The sequence below is a fragment of the Pteropus medius genome, unplaced genomic scaffold, assembly GCF_902729225.1.
Source record: "Pteropus medius unplaced genomic scaffold, Ma_sr-lr_union100, whole genome shotgun sequence".
NCBI lineage: Eukaryota > Metazoa > Chordata > Mammalia > Chiroptera > Pteropodidae > Pteropus > Pteropus medius.
This window is the reverse complement of record NW_024348533.1, coordinates 577,575-594,970: the sequence shown is the minus strand read 5'-3', so window position 1 is coordinate 594,970 and position 17,396 is coordinate 577,575. Positions and strand designations below refer to the sequence as shown.

General features: G+C 51.8%; 1 protein-coding gene across 9 annotated transcripts in view; it reads right to left on the bottom strand.

Moving 5' to 3' along the window:
* P4HA2 (prolyl 4-hydroxylase subunit alpha 2) overlaps positions 1-12,953 on the bottom strand; it is a 31,674-nt gene extending 18,721 nt beyond the window's left edge. For 4 of the 9 annotated variants that reach the window (XM_039879974.1, XM_039879967.1, XM_039879965.1 and 1 more), the window contains exons 1-6: positions 12,837-12,953; positions 12,174-12,344; positions 4,208-4,307; positions 3,411-3,507; positions 2,873-3,024; positions 242-379 (exon numbers count right to left, since the gene is read on the bottom strand). In XM_039879974.1, the coding sequence (XP_039735908.1) occupies positions 242-379; positions 2,873-3,024; positions 3,411-3,507; positions 4,208-4,307; positions 12,174-12,215 (529 nt within the window). In that variant the 5' untranslated portion in view covers positions 12,216-12,344; positions 12,837-12,953. Of the gene's footprint in view, positions 1-241; positions 380-2,872; positions 3,025-3,410; positions 3,508-4,207; positions 4,332-12,173; positions 12,345-12,836 lie in introns of those variants that run through there. The other 5 variants (XM_039879968.1, XM_039879966.1, XM_039879971.1 and 2 more) reach the window with 4 other exon arrangements.
* Between the last annotated feature and the right edge of the window lie 4,443 nt (positions 12,954-17,396).

The window sequence follows — 17,396 nt, the reverse complement described above, 5'->3', positions numbered from 1 at the left end:
TCCGAGATGCGGGAGAGGAACTTGGCTAGGACACAGAAGGAGGCTATGGGTCAGGGTTGAGGGGAGGCCACTGTCATAGGAAGGAGGGACTGGCACCAAGTGGAAACCCCAGAGAGGCTCAACACCAGAGGGGATGGTGTACCTGAGGGCAGAAACCACAAATAGGCAGTGGCTCCAACCCTGTCCAGACACCACAGTAGAGTCACATGCTGGACAGGCAAAACCTGGAGTAGTGAGTTACCTGGAAGTTCCCCCTTGGAAATCGTGTCTGAGTCCAGCTTGTAGGTGTCCTGAAGCCTCATCAGGGCCTTGGCAGCACCCATTTCATCCTCGTCAGTGGGAAAGAACTGTCGTTGTACTGAGAGGTTGGCAATAAAACCTTCCAAACAAGAATAAAAGGTTACCCTTGATCCAGGGGCAGAATTCCATCTGGAATCAGAGAGGTACTCACAGGAGGGTCTCTAGCTAGTACAATTTCCCTGCCCCTCCATCAAAGGCTGTTGCCCCCTCCACCAGAAAGCCCTCCCAGTGGCTCCCAGAAAGCCTTCTCCTTTCTTACTCCTCACTGTACTGACTGCCTGTGCTGCTCATTTGGAACCAAACAGAAATGGACCCAAACATTTGTTAATATGAGTCCTGGCTCCAAAGCACTGATCTGGCAGACCAGAGGACAGAGAAGGTAATTGAAAAGGGCACACAAGAGGACTCAGGGAGGATGTGCTGACCACCTAGTGGAAAATGGATCACATAGAGAACCTTTATCCAGGATTATTGGGCTGGCTAGGTAACCACGGACTTCCAGCCTACATCACAGGTAGAGGAGCCCAAGGGACAGAGGTGGTCAACTCAGAGCCCCACTGACCATTCATTTACTGACCCTGGCCCTTAACATCAGAAAAGTGATGACGACAGTCCTAGAGGCATTTGGTACTGTCCGTCCCTCCCGGATGAAGGATGGGGACCATGTGGACAGCTCAAGCACTGAGGTGGAGCTGCACCAGCCCAGCATGGTCCCCTGAGACCACAGTGCTCTCTAGGGTACTCTCCCACCACTCAGACCTGCTATGAGCTCACTGCCCTGCGCTCAAGACCACAGTCTGGAGCCTAGGAGAGCCCCTGACCACCAAAGTAGCCCAAGAAAGCTGTTCTGGGACTCCAAGCCCTCACTGTAAAGAAGATATAAGCTGTTTTGAGATCTCAGGACTCCAGGTGGGGGCCAGGCCCTCCCATGCTGATTCGAGGACTTCAATTTTGCCTGTGAGTAGAGCCTTGGGAGAGGAGCTCCAAGGCCATTTCTTCCTGGCCTCTTCTCCAGAGCAGCAGCACTCACAGCCACCTACTCTCATGACCTCAGGCTCAAACACCCACTTCTCGTCATGCCCGGGGACTCAGGGACCAAGGCAGCTGCAATGCTGCCTTCCCTGTGACTGCATGGTCAGCGACACTAAAGAGTTTATAATCCAGGAAAAAGAAAATATGCCCCCAGAAAAAGCCCAGCGTGTCCCCCTCACCCCTACCCCCCTCTCATTTCAGGGGCAAGAACTCTGAAGGTCAGAGGTGAAAACAACCTATCGCTCTGTGGGCCTATCCTGTTTCCTCCAGGCAATTATAAGGTTTTCCAAAGGAACCAGATGTTGATAAGGGGAGTAGAGAAGAATGGAGAGCAGGAGGTCACCTGAGCAGCCTTATTCTCCCACAGCGCAGGCGGTACAGTCAGTTCTGAGCCACAGGCCCAGGCTGGGAGGCAGGAGTCTGGGAAAGGCAGCCACAGTTTCTGGAGGCAGTGAGCTCACTGGGCACAGCTCCAGCACAGCTGAGCTCACCAATCCCTCCCCAGAGGCCGCCCTGTCCCCAGCCAAACCCAGCCCAGTCTGGCCACTGAAATGCCTCAGTCAGAGGGACAACTAGTCTGAAATTAATTGGCACTCCCAAGTCAGGGAGAAGAGGCGGTGTGACCAGGGGGCTGAATCCAGGCCTGGGAGGTGGGAAGGGCTCATCCCGCTACCTCCCACTGGGAGGAAAGTGTGATAGCACAGAAAGAACTATCATGGTGAAAGCACGAGTACATTAAAGCTTTAAAAAAGTTCATGCTCTGATCTGCAAATGCCACTTCTAGGAATGTACCATAAGAAAATAACCAAAGATGTATGGGCAAGGTTGATGATAATTTGGAAACAATGCCAGGTCCACTGACTTAACCAGTTTACACATCAGTGTAACACACTACTGTCCAGCCATTAAAATCATGCTGCAGAACATTTAATGGACATACAGAGAAGTTGTAAAATTCAGGAAAATATACACTTATGTCATAAATCTGCCAACAGATGTTTTATTTCTAAAAGATATGGGTGGGAATGAATTTAGATGAGGCCCCAGTGCCCAGCCCACTTGACTCCCTTTGGTTAATTCATTCGGTCCCTCAAAACAAGTGAGTTTGCATCCCTGGTGTACATCTTAGGTTCCATTTTTTAAAAAATGTATATGCATGTGTATAAAGATTGGACTTTTAACAGTGCTTCTCACTAGGCAATTGGACTAAGAATTATAGTTTTATTATGTAATTGTTTTTATATTCTCCAACTTTTCTGTAAAAATGTATTACTAAAGTGTAATTAGAAAAAAAAATCACTGCCAAAAAAAGGGAAGTGAAAACACTAGGAAAAGGCCAAAACCAATTATTTTTACATAGTAAAAAATAAGGATGGCCAACTGCCAGAGGTCCCCACAGGGAAGGGAGAGAGCCATGAGATGGCAGTGTCCATGATCCGCGCACGCCCACCCAGACCCAGGACAGGCTCAGATACACACTCCCCAGGCACGAGCACACAAACACGCCAGCTCATCCAAGCACCTGCTCACCATCTCTCACCTGCGGCTGAGTCCTGCAGGACAAGGTCCTCCAGTGCAGGCCAGTCTGTGTTCAGCCGCTTCACCAGTTTGTAGGCATTCACGGGGTGAGCCAGGTAGCCCTCAGGGTCAGCAGCTGACTTGCTGGTCAGGGCTTCCATTTTGTTGGCCCAGCTGTGGAACCAAGGAAAAAGAAGACTAACATACCCACCCACAAAGGTCTTCACCTCTGATCATCTCCCTGGTGAGAGTTAGGGCTGTGTTCATCAAAAAGCACTAAAAAATGAATGCAGTCACTCCCCATGGATCCTTCCAGCCTCTTAGTCTAGAAAGAGCTGGGGACCCCAATGTATGCAAAAAGGCTCCTGAACAGAAAGGAAAAAGTGGTGAGTCCTTAGCCCACGTAGAGCCACCCTGGACGACTGGCATGAAGTCACTTCTAGGCCAGCCAGCCCCATAGTGCCCTGTCCAGAGCTTCCTCTTCTGGACACTCCAGGTGGGTTTCTGGGCGGCAGAAGCACTGACTCAGGGTGGGTGTAGGGACTCGGGGCATTGGACACCTCTTAATCTTGGAGAGCTTGGCTTCCTCCATGAGGATGTACTCCTTCAGAGACTGCACCAGGTCCTTCTCCGCATAAATCAGGTCTGTCATGTGCCCTGCAAATGAGGAGAGAAAGCAGCAGTGGGAAATGGATGAGAGATGTCCAGCCCCCACCCCTGGGGCACAGAACACCAGCACAGAGGTGAGTCTCCTGGGTCATGGGCATGTCACCTCTGTTGGGATCACGGGGACTTAGAATTAAAGGGGACCTAGGCTCTCAGATGGTCCTGGCCCCCGGCTTCAGGAAGAGAGGCAGAGGCCCCAAGGGGATGTTGAGGTAAGTGCCCTGGCGGTGCCTTAAGGAAGAAGTCCCAGATCTCATTCTCCCACCGTCACTCAGCTGAGTCAAGTCACTGCGGCATGGACGTCCCAGAGGCTTCATCACATGGAAACAAGCTTTGAGACTTTAGGTCAGAAGGAGAAGAGCAGCTGGATCCACCAGCCACAGAGTGTTTTCCACTCAGAACCACTCTAAGATTTGGGAGAAAGACAGTCAGGAAGGCTGGGCCGCCCGGGAGTAGCCTGCATGTCCCAGGGAGGAGGACCCGGTTAAGACAGCTGGCTCCCAGGACATCCAGGTCATCGGGGCCTCAGAAGCAGAAATAGCAACTCTGCAAGTCCCACTCTCCCTAAAACTGGTCAAAACCAGTGGGTGAGGCCATCCCATCCTAAATGAGAACAGTCTTCAGGCGGTGACACCCCTTGGCACTTGAGCTAATGGTTGCTCAGACAGATGATAGTCCTGTTGGCACATACCAATAGAAGTAAAGAATTCAGCCTGCACACAGCCCAGGACACCAAACCAGGCCACCAGCAACATGGACACCTGAAGTTTCATAGTCACGGAGGGCAGCATCTGCAAGGTATTCAGTGATAGTCACTGGATCAACAATAGGGGAGAAAAAAAGTAACAGGTAAGGAAACACACACACACAGGTGCACACACATACACACATTCGAACATGCCAAAATCTGAACCTAGCACACAGAAGCTAAGGATATTCAGGATCACCAGTGGAAAGAGCACAGGGTGTAGAACCAGTAGTATGAGCTCAATTCTGGCCCTTGCTCTAGGGGGCTATGTGCCTCAGGAGAGATTGTGCCCTCTAGGCTCTTGGTAACCACCGGCAACATGGGAAGGCTGAATTGCATGGGGGACAGTCACCTCTGGTTCTAATAATCTGTAAGTTTGAGATTATGGCCCACCCGTTCTTGTTTCACAGACTGCTTTTCTATTTCTGCTTTTCTTCCCAACACATGTGCCAGAACAGTGCAAGGTACTGAGGACCCAGACGTAACATATATCCCCTGCGCACAAGAAGGTTGACAGTATAGGAGAAACAATGACAGAAAGAGAACTTGACACAATATGTTCCAGGGGACCCACACCCAAAATGAGGTGTATAGCAGATGGTTGGCCAGAAGAGAAATAAAACTGCCTCCTGCCAGTCCACACCTGGCCACAGCAAAAGCAGTCTGGGAGCAGGCACTCTGGGCAGATGCTGTTTTTCTTGTAGTGAGGCTCCTTGGCAGTCACTGTCCTCACTAGCGAGTCACTGAGGCACTGACCCACATATGCCAGGCACTGAGCTAGGCACCCGGGATATAAAAAGGAATCAGCCACACAGGGTGAAAGCCTTGGGCTGGGCTGGGCTGCTGACACAGGTAAGAGGCCAGATGCTGTCTTCTCATAGGCCTCAAAATAGCCAGACCCAGCTCCAAAGGCAGCAGGCATGACCTGGGGCAAGGCCCACTGGCAGTGGACCTGAGTACACAATGGAAGCTTCAGACATTGCCTTGAGCTCAGCCACGCAGCCCAGAGGACGCTGGAGGACCAGCATCCATCTGAGCCCAGTTCTGCTAGTCCCTCCTCTTCCTGCTCTACTTCAGCCAAGCCCCACTGGAAATTTACTAAGAGAAAACGAGGAAAATAAAGGAAATACAAATGCTTCTCCCCTAAATGTAAGCTTAACTAACAGAACTCTCAGTCTGAGCTACCTAATGCCAGTTCATAGATTTTTTGCCTGCCATGGCCAATTAGACACACAGTCACACCTACCAGTCCTCGCCTGACCCTTTCAGAAGAAATTCCAATCCACTGTGGTTCCAGGTTAGGCTCAGAGAAGCCCAACCACAACCCCCACCCCATATGGTTCCTGCATCAGGAAGAGGAGAGAATAAGTGAATGACCTCATTTGTTCATGCCCCTATCCAATGTCTGCTCAGCCAGCAGTAAGCCCACCAGTGCCCCGAGTATTGGGGGCCCAGACATACATGGGACAAGATCTTTCAGCCCAGAACCTGCTGCAAGGTAAGGAGTATCGGACTAAAGGGTCCATCATGGAATGAGGGCAGCAGAGGAGGGAAAGGGAGCAGGCCGGCTAGCTCTGAGACAGGATCCAGGTCCTCCCTGCTCCAGCCACAGGTCAGCTCCTAGGCTCACCATACTGCATCCCCACCCCAGAAGGCCTCTTCTTGCTTACACAAACCCCTTTTACCTGGGGTGGTGTTTGTTCCTTATCTTTCAAGAGGCTTGACTAGCTCAGGAGAGCATGTTCTATAGGGAAGGGACAGTAAAAACCAAGGGTCAGGATGTATCTGTGGACAGTGAGGGACCAGCTGACTCCCCATCAGGCTGGTGAGAGAGTGGCGCACAGGCAGGAGACCAGACCAGGCACAGTTGGGGGCACCCAGTGCTTCTACCCTGTTGTGTCGCCAGCTGCAGTGGCAAACCTCTTCAGAGATCAGGGAACAAATTCAGGGGAAGGAGAAGCCTCTCGGTTCCTTTCAAATCACCTTGGTGATACTGTCCATGGTTCACACATTACAGCACATAGGGAAAAGCAGCCAGGTTCCTTCGTTATATGAATACCAGCTGTCACTTCTCCGGAATGTGCTGTCTGGCTTAAACTGAGCCCATCTATGAATCCCAGCCTGGAGGCAGAAACCCAAAGAATCACAGATAGGGTTCTAGGAAATGGCTTACCAAGAACCTGCAATGTCCCGCTCTGAGGAGGATGACAATGACTCTGCTGACCCAGAAAGCTAGGCAACCCCGAGGATGTCCCCCTCCCAGATTACTACAATCAATACTGAGACCCCAGGCAGAGGGGCCCTGGAGCCCCACCCCATTTCTCTTGGATCTTAAGTCCCTGAACACTAAAGGCTTTGTACAAAAGGTCATCGAACCAAGATCAAGTTGGGAGGTGGCATTGTGGGAAAGGCCAACTAACTACATACCTGCCGCCCATCTCACCTATATCCAGAACTTGCTTAGGACAGACTAGGCGGGAGCATGTGTGCCTGCCCTGTGCCAAATGAAGTGTCCAGAGCTGCTGAAAGCCCTTCTAGGAACTCTGAGAAATCCATGCTGAACAGGCCTGGAAATGGGCAATGTTGAACCTCCTTTTATGAAAAACAAAGTGGCACCAAGCCCAGGCAGAAAACCAATACTGAGTTTTATCTGAGCTGCATCCCGAGTTTAGAACAATGTCTGGTCCATATCAGGCACCCAACAAACTACCACAAAAGAAGACTGTACAGTTCTTCTCTATAATGGATTGTTGTGGATTGTACAAGATTAGAAGCCATATGTATATTAACATGGAGAGAAGATCAAAGCATACTGTTAAGTGGAAAAGGCAGGCTTCCAAACAATATGTACTCTGTGATTTCATTTTTACAAGGAAAAATGTATATATGTGCATATTTGTGCAAATGTACATATACACACATGCAAGACTGTTGTATCTTGGTGAAATAATTTAATTTAATTTTTCTCTTTATGATTGTTTGTTTTTCCTAACCTTTCTTCAAGGAGCTCTATGAGAAATTTGAAACAAATTTTCTAGTATGCTTAAAAAGAAAACGAAGTAGGCCCTCTCAAATGGACTCCAAAGCGGCCATGATAGCTGGAGTTCAGATCCCCAAGGGGTGGTCCTCCAAAGCCTGCCAATACCCCCACGACAGTGATTCACCCACCAGGTGACTGGCACTGTTTCTAAGCACAGGGCAATTCCAAAACATACAATCAGAGTCCCCAGCAAGCCTGCTCTTTGGAAAGGACATTTACAACCTGGCCAAATGGCCATGAAAAGATGTTTCCAGCTGCAAACTACTACTGCTGTCCTTAGCTTCTCCCCTTACCTCATCAGGCAGGAACCTCTGCCAATGCTCCCAGCTGCAACCCAAATGCAACAGCTTGAGTTTTAACAATATATTTAACAGCCTAGAGACAGAACACGGGTTTGCTGAGAACAAACAGGTCTTGCTTGGCACTGAACCAGAGGCTGCCTGCCTTTGGTGAAGAAGCCAAACCTGCCTGAACAGGGCTTCCCCCAAAGGCCCGGCCTCCTAGGGGTGTGGCCAACCCTGGGATGGCAGAGCCAAGAGGACAGGCGTGCTCAACCTAGGCAGAGTTTTGCAGAGGCTCCAGGAGGCCCTGCCACCTAAGCACACGGATGTTCACTGAGGCTCTTGCTGTCACTGGCACACCAGGGAAAAATGGGAAGCACTCTACTCTCCTTACTCGATGTCATGCCTCAGTCATCGCCTTAGTCTGAGCCACCCCCAATTTCCTCCTGCAAACACGCTGGCCTCTGTATGCACTAATCTCTCATCTGCCATCCACCTCTGCTCTACGAAGTAGCCAGCATAGCTTCCTGCAACCCCTCTTTCAGTCTCTCTCTCCCTAAGAACCTTCCAAAAGCTCTCCACTGCCCTCAGGAGGAAGTCCAAACTCCTTAGCCCTAAGGACCTTTTTGATTCTGCCCTACCACCCTCTCAGCCCCATCTCATGACTCCAAGTTTCATACCTCTAACTATTATCTCACACAAAAAATATTCTCCTTCACTGAGAACCTAATGAATCATAGGCATTCACCCATGTTTGTCCTGACACTTTATCTGGTCGATGAACGTGTAGATGTGTACTTCCCAATTGGATGCCATCAAAACCAGTTTCCTGCTTCGGTAAACAAGCAATGAAGTAGCAAAGAAGGCTGTAAAAATCGACATGCAAAAGCCAAGTTGTGTTTTCAGTCACCATCCTGGCAGAGACTTGGCGGTCTAGGTGACACTAACTCATAAGAAGGAACTCCACACAAGGATAAAATCCTGGCACCATTGTATTGGATGCATCTGACGTACCACCTCTACTCTCTTGGCCTCTCCTGTGTCCTGGGCCACTTGCTCTGCCTCAGACCCATGAAGAGACTGTCAGGCCCCAAATGTTGCTCCGCTCACTACTTCTAGACTCCAAAGATGTGCCACACCCTCCTCCCCAGTCACTGCTGGAGGGCCTTGGTAGTCCAGCACAGGAGCAGGAGGAGTTAACTCATGAGGCAACTCTGACTGGGGAAGGACAGAGAGGAGGTCAGCAGATAAATACCTTCTGTTCTGGGCTGCAGACTTTCTGCAGCGCACGCCCAGAGACGGCCCGCACAGCCCAACAACTGTTGCTGCTCTGCGCAGAGCAGCCGGCTTGCTAAAGCGCCAGCCTGCATTTGCTTCCCACCCTTCTCTACCTCTTTCCTTTCCCCTCACCCTTGCTGCCCTGCAACTACTCCTTCCAATGAAGCGGTCAGCACTTAAGCTCTGCCTCAGGCTCTGTTTTCTGGGAACAATGCTAAGATAAGCACTCTTTGTTTCCAAAAATCTTTCATTTCTACCTTCTAATCCTCACCCAAACCTTGTAAACTAGGTAGATCATCTCCATTTCAGATACAGGTAGATAACTGATTCTAAGAGAGAGTTTGTACACACCTGACAAGTGGCAGTGATTTGCCAAGACTCCAACCCAAAACACATTTCCCACTAGACACTGCTGCCATTCAGTTCCCCTCAGTAACATCTGTTGGTTTACAGTACAAGGACCTCCCAAAAGTGGGAGCCACACTTTGCTCTGGCAGAGCAAGCCTGTGTACATCAAGGACTTTATTGTGGTTCACAAAGCATCTTCATTACATCTGTGGCTGGATCCCGCCAGAAGGCAGACAACAACATGAACCCGGAAGATAGGAATGGTGCCTCGAGTTCAGGTAACAGTCACTCCTGCCCCAGACATCACAGCACTAACCAATGACCAATCAGCCTAGCTCAGGGCAAGGCAGTACAGTCCAGTAGGCAGGTACACCCTGGGGTCAGATAGCCCCAGAGTTAAATCTCAGCCCCACAATCATTTACTGGCTTTGTGACTTTAGATAAGTTATAGGTCTCTCTGACTCTCAGTTTTCCCATCTATATTATATTAGGACCTACATCTCATAGGGATGCTTCGATGAGATGACAGATGTCAGTGGGCAGCCCAGCAGCACCAGGCACAATTTAAACCAGTCACCAGCACCTAGGGTACTGGAGCAATGTCAGTAGACCCAAAGCAGCCAGCTGCCCAGCTGATCTCTGGAGAAAAAGAAGGTCCAGTCTAGGGGTTCAGTGAAGATGAAAATGAGGCAGAAACTGGGCAATCTCCAGGTCCTAGGAGCGCCGGAAGAGATGAAACATTAATTCAGGAAAGAGTGGAACGCAGCACACCAGGCACCAGGGAATAAGCCTGGGACTGGTCAATCCTTGGCTCTAAAGCCCACCAAGGAAGGAAAGTCCTCTGGCAAAATGCAGGGCACTGGACCAGTCCTAAGACCTCACGTATGTCTATGCCTCTGACCTGTTCACTCCAAGTTCCTACATGGATGAGGCCTCAGGATGTCAGCCACACCTTGGCCCTCAGGAGTGCCAGGCACACAAGAGGCTACATTCCAGCAAGCACTTCCTGAAAGGTCTAGAGCAGATGCTGGTCTGTGATCAGGCTCAGACAGATCCTATCGGAGCTGGAGAACTCACTACCCAAACACTTTGTCCTCTCCCTTGCCATGACATCACCGAAACAAAAATTCTCTTCTAGGGCTCCAAGGAGTCTAATCCAGACTTCTCATTCCCTTCTGCTCCTTCTAAGAATAAAAAACGATATCCCTCATTCCACATCCCCACCCAGCATAAACCCCAGTGGCCACAGGAGCCACCAGCCCTCTCTGTTCTAAGGCAGGCTGACGCCCTACCCCAAGGCACTCTAGAAGTCCAAATTACTAGATTGGAGCAACTTCTTCAGTTTAACTGTCGCCCCAGCATTGTCTGGGCCTGCACGTGCCTGTATCACAGCATTTCCTGCCAACCTCCATCTGCATAAAATTAAACTCTTGATAGATCCCAGGAGCCAGAAACACATCCACCAGCCCAATGAACACTATCAGCCAGCGTGGCTACAAATCGGCCAAGGTCTTGCATCCAATCTCAGACCCTCCCAAGAATGTGGGAGGATAGAGTGAAAAATTGAGGCTCTCTCACGAAATGAGTAGAACCCAGAGTCCCCCACCCCACTCATTCCTCGGGACTGCACCCACACAGTCTCTCCTTCTGATCAGCACTTATACTCTGGACTCCTCCCCTGGCACATGGCCAGCTAAACTGCCAGAGTAAAGCAGTAATCTCAGAGAGATTATGAGTTACCCACGGGCAAGAACAGTGCCACTGCAGCTGCCGCCTCCTCATCCTCCTCCCTCATTCCAGCCCCAGGCACACTCTAAGCAGAAACCAGGCACACAGGAGGTACACAGGAATCAACAGAGAGCAGCTGCGGCCAGGCTAAACCAGCAGCAAAGTAAGCTCTCTCCTGGGCACCCCACTTCAGAGCCTGCAACAGGATGAGGGGACAACTATCACAAGCCACAGACTAGTCATCACCATGTCTGCCTGCTGAGCTCTCGGAGCACTAGGGTGGCCCAGTATGACAGCATCTCTGGGCCGAGGCCTTCAGCCAACTCACTCCATCCTTGCTACGTGGCTTCCTTGGCTGGGCTGCACAGTGGACATGCTTGGCCATCTGAGAAGAAAAGGACTCACAGCCCAAAGATCTTGTGAGTGGGAAAAGTGGACAAAGAGGCTGAGCCCTGAGGCCCAGACAATAGTGAGAGGCTGCAGGCTGGACACTTCAAGGGCAGTTTCAGTACAAGCCTAAGGACATCTTGGTTCATTTAACAGAGAACTCAATCATGGAACATGTTACCCCAGATGTGACACGGGCTGGGAAGCAACGGCTTGCAAAAACATTCTATAAATACATAGGTGGACAGTGGATCTCTGCAAAACCTGAGATATTTTAGAACGTCCTAAGCTACAAAGGAACATCCCCCAACCCTTGTTCTGAGCCAGGATCTCCTGCAGGAGGGCCGAGGCTCCAGGGCCTCAGATGGTTTCCATCAAGAAGCACAAGCCTTAGGTATCATTCTATAGCAGAAGACACCAGTCTGTCTTGGGAGGGACTCTAGACTCTAATGTTCTTCCACGCCATTTTAAAGATGTCATTAGAATGCAGAGGCCAGAGGCCCACCTATGCTGTCCTGAAGTAGGAAGTGCTCTGATCCACTCTCATGCTACAAGGGTTCACTGAGCACCCTCCACATGCAGGGCACAGTGAAGCTCTTGTGGACAGGGTCGACATGGACAGTTATCCCCTAAAGTGTCCCTTGCCCCACCACCCTGCTTCCACTAGAGTGCTCAGGTCTGCTCCCTCTCACATAGGCTGTTCCTCTGTCCAGGTTATCCTTTATTCAGCCTTCATCTGACCACTTCGGCTCACGGGTCACCTCCTCCAGGAAGCCTTCTGGCCTGAAGTGTCTTGTCTTCTACCAAGTACCCACAGCGCAGTGCTCCCTCCCAGCACAGCACTCACCACACTGCTCTGGGGCTGGACTTGCCCGGTCTTCCAGTCCATCTGCCACACTGGGCTAGCAACTCCTTACGGTTTCTGACACACAGAAGGCCAGTTTGTTGAATTAGTTAACTAGTTATCACAAGTATCCACAGCTGCCGAGGAAAAACAAGGCAGATTCAAAAGGGATGTCTGGAGGGCGACAAAGAAAAAAACTTTCTCATCCACCAGCCTGTGTTAATGGGCACCAAGCTGGACCCCGCCGGGTCCGGCACAGACTCCCAACCCTTTGCCCTCTGGAGGGAAGTGGACCTCACTAACATGAAGCGGCCCCCTCAGGGCCTGGCCGACGCCCCTGCTTCCCTCTCCAACTTCTGGCAGCCCGGCCGCCCCTTCCCGGGGAGCCTGACACAGCAGGGCGGCCAAGTTCCCCGCCTGGCGCGGCCGCCGAGGGAACCGGCAGGAAGGGCGCCGCTGACCTCACCAGCCCGAGCCCGGGAAGCGGACGCAGGCGGAGGGACGGGGACCCAGACGAGTGCAGAAGCAGGGTGGAGGGCGAGGGGCTGCGCTCCCAGGGCGGGACCCCCGGCCCCCAAACCCTGCCCCGAGTGGGCTGAGCGCACGGCCGGGCGACCCGGGCCTGCGCCCGAGCGGACCCAGCGGCGGAGCGGGAACGGCGCTCACCTGGACACGCGCCGCTCCCGGCGTTTCCAGAACCTCCCGCGGCGGCGCCCGGCCCGCTCGGCGCCTCCTCCCTCGGCGGCTCCGCCTCCCGCCGCGGCCGGACTCCGCCCGCTTGAGCCGCCGCCACGTCCCCACCCTCCCGCCCCCGAGCCGGCCCGGGCCCTGGCTCCGCGCCCGGAGAGCCTCGGCCAGGGGTCGCCACCGCCAGCGACCTCCAGGGAAGCCCCGGCCGCCCGACCGCGCGGGAGCCCGGAGCCGGCCTCGGGCCAGGCGGGAGCCGGCCGCGCGCCCTTCATGCCGCCCGCCGCTGGCCGCACGTACGCCGCGCCCGCCTCGCGTCGCCCGGCCCCTACCTGTGGGGCCGCCCGCCCTCCCCGCAGCCCCTGGGCGGCTGGAGAAGGGCCCACTACCAACCGACCCTGGCGCCCGTGCTGTGGGGGAGTCCCTGGACGCTGACGGACTCCCCTGACCTCAGCTCAGGCCTTGGTGGTCCTACTGGGTACACAGAGCTCCTACTGCCCCCTCCCCTTCATCACCACACGCAGGTTGAAGGCGAATGGGGGCTCACCAGGAGCGGGAGCCGGGGTGTCAGGCGGTGGTGACAGACTTGTGGAGAAGGCCCTGAAGAAGACTAGGAACCTGGTGTCCACCCGCGGGGCCAAGCACCCAAAGGAATTCAGACTGTCCCCAGCTCCTGGTTCAAGCACTCGTCCTCCTGATTGATGTGCGGGTGATGGATTGGTGAGAAGGGAGCCCATCGGAGATTGGGGCCGCGGGCGGGGTGGGGGTCGGGCCGCGAGGGGGAAGGAGGGGGTGCGACTAAACCTTAGTTTGCCCAAACCCTTCTATATTACATGGGCCAAAAACCTCCTTCAGCCAGTCCAGTCTGGGAGAGAATGAGGGCAGGGATGCAGCAAACCTCCGCCTGAGTTGGAGGAGGCCCTGGTGGCCAGGCAGGTTCCCACGCCTGCTCTGTGAACCTTCCTGGTCATGAATGAGTGGAAACGCTGTCTGAGAATCTCATCAGGGAACTTGCCCGGAGTGGGAGGTACCCAGCCTCTGCCCAGGCCCTGTGGGGATGTTCCCTGCAGCACACTGTCCAGGCTGGCAGCACAGACTGGGGGAGGACACCAGCACACACAGAAATACACACAACACATAAAAAGCGAAATGAGCCACTGTTCCGGCCTATGTCAGCCACTCGCCAGAGCTCAGCTAAAACCAAACAAACCTTCCTGCATCTGCTACATCCTGTTATGCCACCCTCTGTCTGCCCAGATCCTCCCATCCTCTTCCCCTTCTCAGGAGCTTGCTCTGTGGATCATCCCTTCTCGCCCCTGAATGTTCAATTTCCCCCTCTCTACTGTATACTTCCCTTGACCTATAAACATGTTCAAGCCTGTACTGTAGGGAAAAAAAAGAAAAGAAAAAAAAAGAAAACCCTCATCTGACCCCACGGACTACTGCAGTATGTCTCTCCTCAACCACAGCAAAACCCCTGAAAGAGCAGTCTGTCTCCGCGTCCTCACCTCCCTCCCATCTTTCAGCCGCCTGCAGTGGGCTTTCTGGCCCCCTCACAACACCAAACCAGGTCTCAATAAACTCTCTGTAACTTCCAAGCTCCTAAATTCAACAGCCACTCTTCATTCCTCATCTGCTGAAGCCCCCAGCAGCGTTTGACACTCTAGCAGAGTCTGACCACCACTTCCCTGGAACACTCATGTCTCTTGTTTTCCACCATCTTCTCTGGACACCTCTGCCCAGGCTCCCAACTCCCTACCCCCAGCACATCCTCCTCTTCCCTTCTCCCGATTTGTCAGTAAAGGTTGGGAGTTCATCAAAGCTCAGGCCCCAGCACTCTACTTTCCCCTTTCTATAATTTCTTCCTATACACAGATGACTCACAAATTCCTCTCCCTCCCCTTGTTCTGACTCCTGAGCTCCAGAGTCATATAACTGACTACAGAGTCTACATCTCCACTTGAGTGTCCCCAGGCATTTCAATTGCAACATATCCAACACCGAGTTCATGCTTTCTTCCCCCTCCATACCTCCCATATTCTCTGCTTCACTGAAGGAGCCACCCCACCCCGCATCCGTTACCTAACCAGAGCCTGGGAGTCATGCTTAGCACATCCTTCTGCCTCACCCCTAAGCCCTATCCTTCCATATCCCATGTGCATTTAAATCTACCACCTAAATCTCTCTCTAATCCACTCATCTCTCTCCATCCTCCTTCACCTGAATAATTGCAACAATGTTCCAACTGGCTGCCCAGCTCAACTCTGTTTCCCCTCCACATTGTAGCCACAGTGATCTCAAAATGCTGATCTGAACCCATCACTGTCAGTTTACTAAACTGCATTATTCTTAAGAAAAACCCTAAAAGTGGTCTCTAAGGCCTCACATGGTTTGGCTCCTGCTCAATTCTCTAACCACAATAACCTTCCTCCCATCTCTCTAACTGGCCATTTACTCTCGTACCCCACTTTCTGGCCTTCACACATGCTACTCCTTCTATCTAGGAAAATTCCCTCCACCCCCCAATTAAATCCTCCTGATCCCCTCAGAGGGATTTTCCTCACTTCCCTGACCAGGTCAAAACCTCCTAGAACAGCCTCTCATGCTCTGTGTGCTTTGTAAGACTTGCCACAGTTGATGTAGTCGAATAATTGTTTGATTAATATCTACCCCCCTCCCACCACCACCACCGGCCTGGGAGATCCAGGAGTACATAAGTTATGTGTGTTTTTGTCCATCATCATATCCTCAGCCCCTACCACAAATAAGTATTTGCTGCCCATGTGAAAGGATGGGTGTCTCCTTAATGCCTTGTTCCACATAGCAGTAGCCAAAGGACTAAGGCCTCCACAGGGCCTCAGAGTCCTGGACCACACTTATTCCTCAGTATCTGCATCTTCTCTTCTCTTATAAGGATACTTTTCATTGGATTTAGGGTCCACCCAGGTAATGAGAATAATCTCATCTCATGATCCTTAACTCAATTATATCTGCTTTTTCCAAATAAGATCATATTCACAGGATCCAGGTATTAGGACATGGACATATCTTTTTAGGATCCACCATCCAATCTACTATACCTGACATTCCCTCATGCCTCCAGGGGCTCCTGGCTCACGTAAATCCATGACTCTGGGTTCTGAATCTCCAGCCCAGGCCTACTCCAGACCTATACAGGCTTTTCTTTGGGCCACTTAATTGGCAAGCTTGTTATCTCCCCCCACCCTACCACCCAAAATGCTTCTGCTCCAGCATTTCCCATACCTCAGGAAATGAAATCAGCATCTCCCAGTCATTTCCATTTTCTTCTCCTCCATGTTCCCCCATTGTAGATCTTACCTGGTGTATCTTTCAGTCCATTTACTGCTCTCCACACAGCCCAAATTCAGGACACAACCATCTCTCACCTGAACAATCCACAGCTTCTACTCAGCTCCCTCTACCCTTACTCTACTCACAGGTAGAGTGATATTTTAACGATGTGATCTCGATCATGTCATTCCCATAGATGGAAACCCTCAAAGATGTCTTTACCCCGGGATAGACACAGATCTCACCAAGGCTACCACTTCCCATATCCAGCCCTGATGGCTTCCCTCATCATGTGCTGCCTCAAACTCGGTGCTCCAGTGCCCTGGGCATTTTTCAGTTCCCTGGGCTTTGACCGTGTCATTCTTCCTGCTTAGAACATTCCTCTTGCAAAAAGATTGTTCCCTCTGGAAGCCTTCTCTGGGACCAGCCTAAGTCACGTCTCTACATAGATCCTGTAGCTCCTCATGGGTGAATTTCATGCATGCTATTGGCATCATCCATGTCTACTTCCTTCACCACTTTGTCTTCACAGGGAGGAGGGGGCCGCCTCTGTTCTGTTCATCACTGTATCTCCAGCTCTAGCAGAGGGCCCGGCACCCAGGACTTGAACAGAGAGTGGGGAACAAAAATACATGAATGTATGAATGAATGTACATCCTCCACTACTGTGGCCTCCAGGAGACCTCACTAAACATACCCATTGTGTGTCACTTAAATGAATCAACAGACATCTCGAATGGGCCATGTTATACTCCTTTTTCCCACATCCATTGTGTGAACAAAGCTGTACTTCCCTTCTGCTTTTGGCTTTATTATGTTCATTCATGCATTCACTCCACAAACATTTGCTGGGTACCAGTTGAGGCCTTGGCTAGGGATTCGGGGGCTATAAATGTCAAATAAGCTCAGTCTAGTGGAGGAAAACTGGCAGGAGAACAGAGGCCCACAGAGCAAGCTTGTCCAGGGACAGAAAGGCCCAGCCCCTTCCAGCTGGTGAAAGCTTCTGGTAAAAGGTGACATCTGCCTAGAGACCCTCCTCAGGCTCAAGATCAGGTATGGACTGCCACCTTTGACCCTAGCATGACCAGGAGCATGAGGCCCTACCCCCATGCTGTTCTTAAGTGACATCCCTGGCCAATGGCTCCTCAAAGCAGCCTAGACTTGTCTCCCCACCACTTCCATCCCAAGGGAAGGACCTGGTGTCTCTTCAGAAAGAATGGCAAAAAT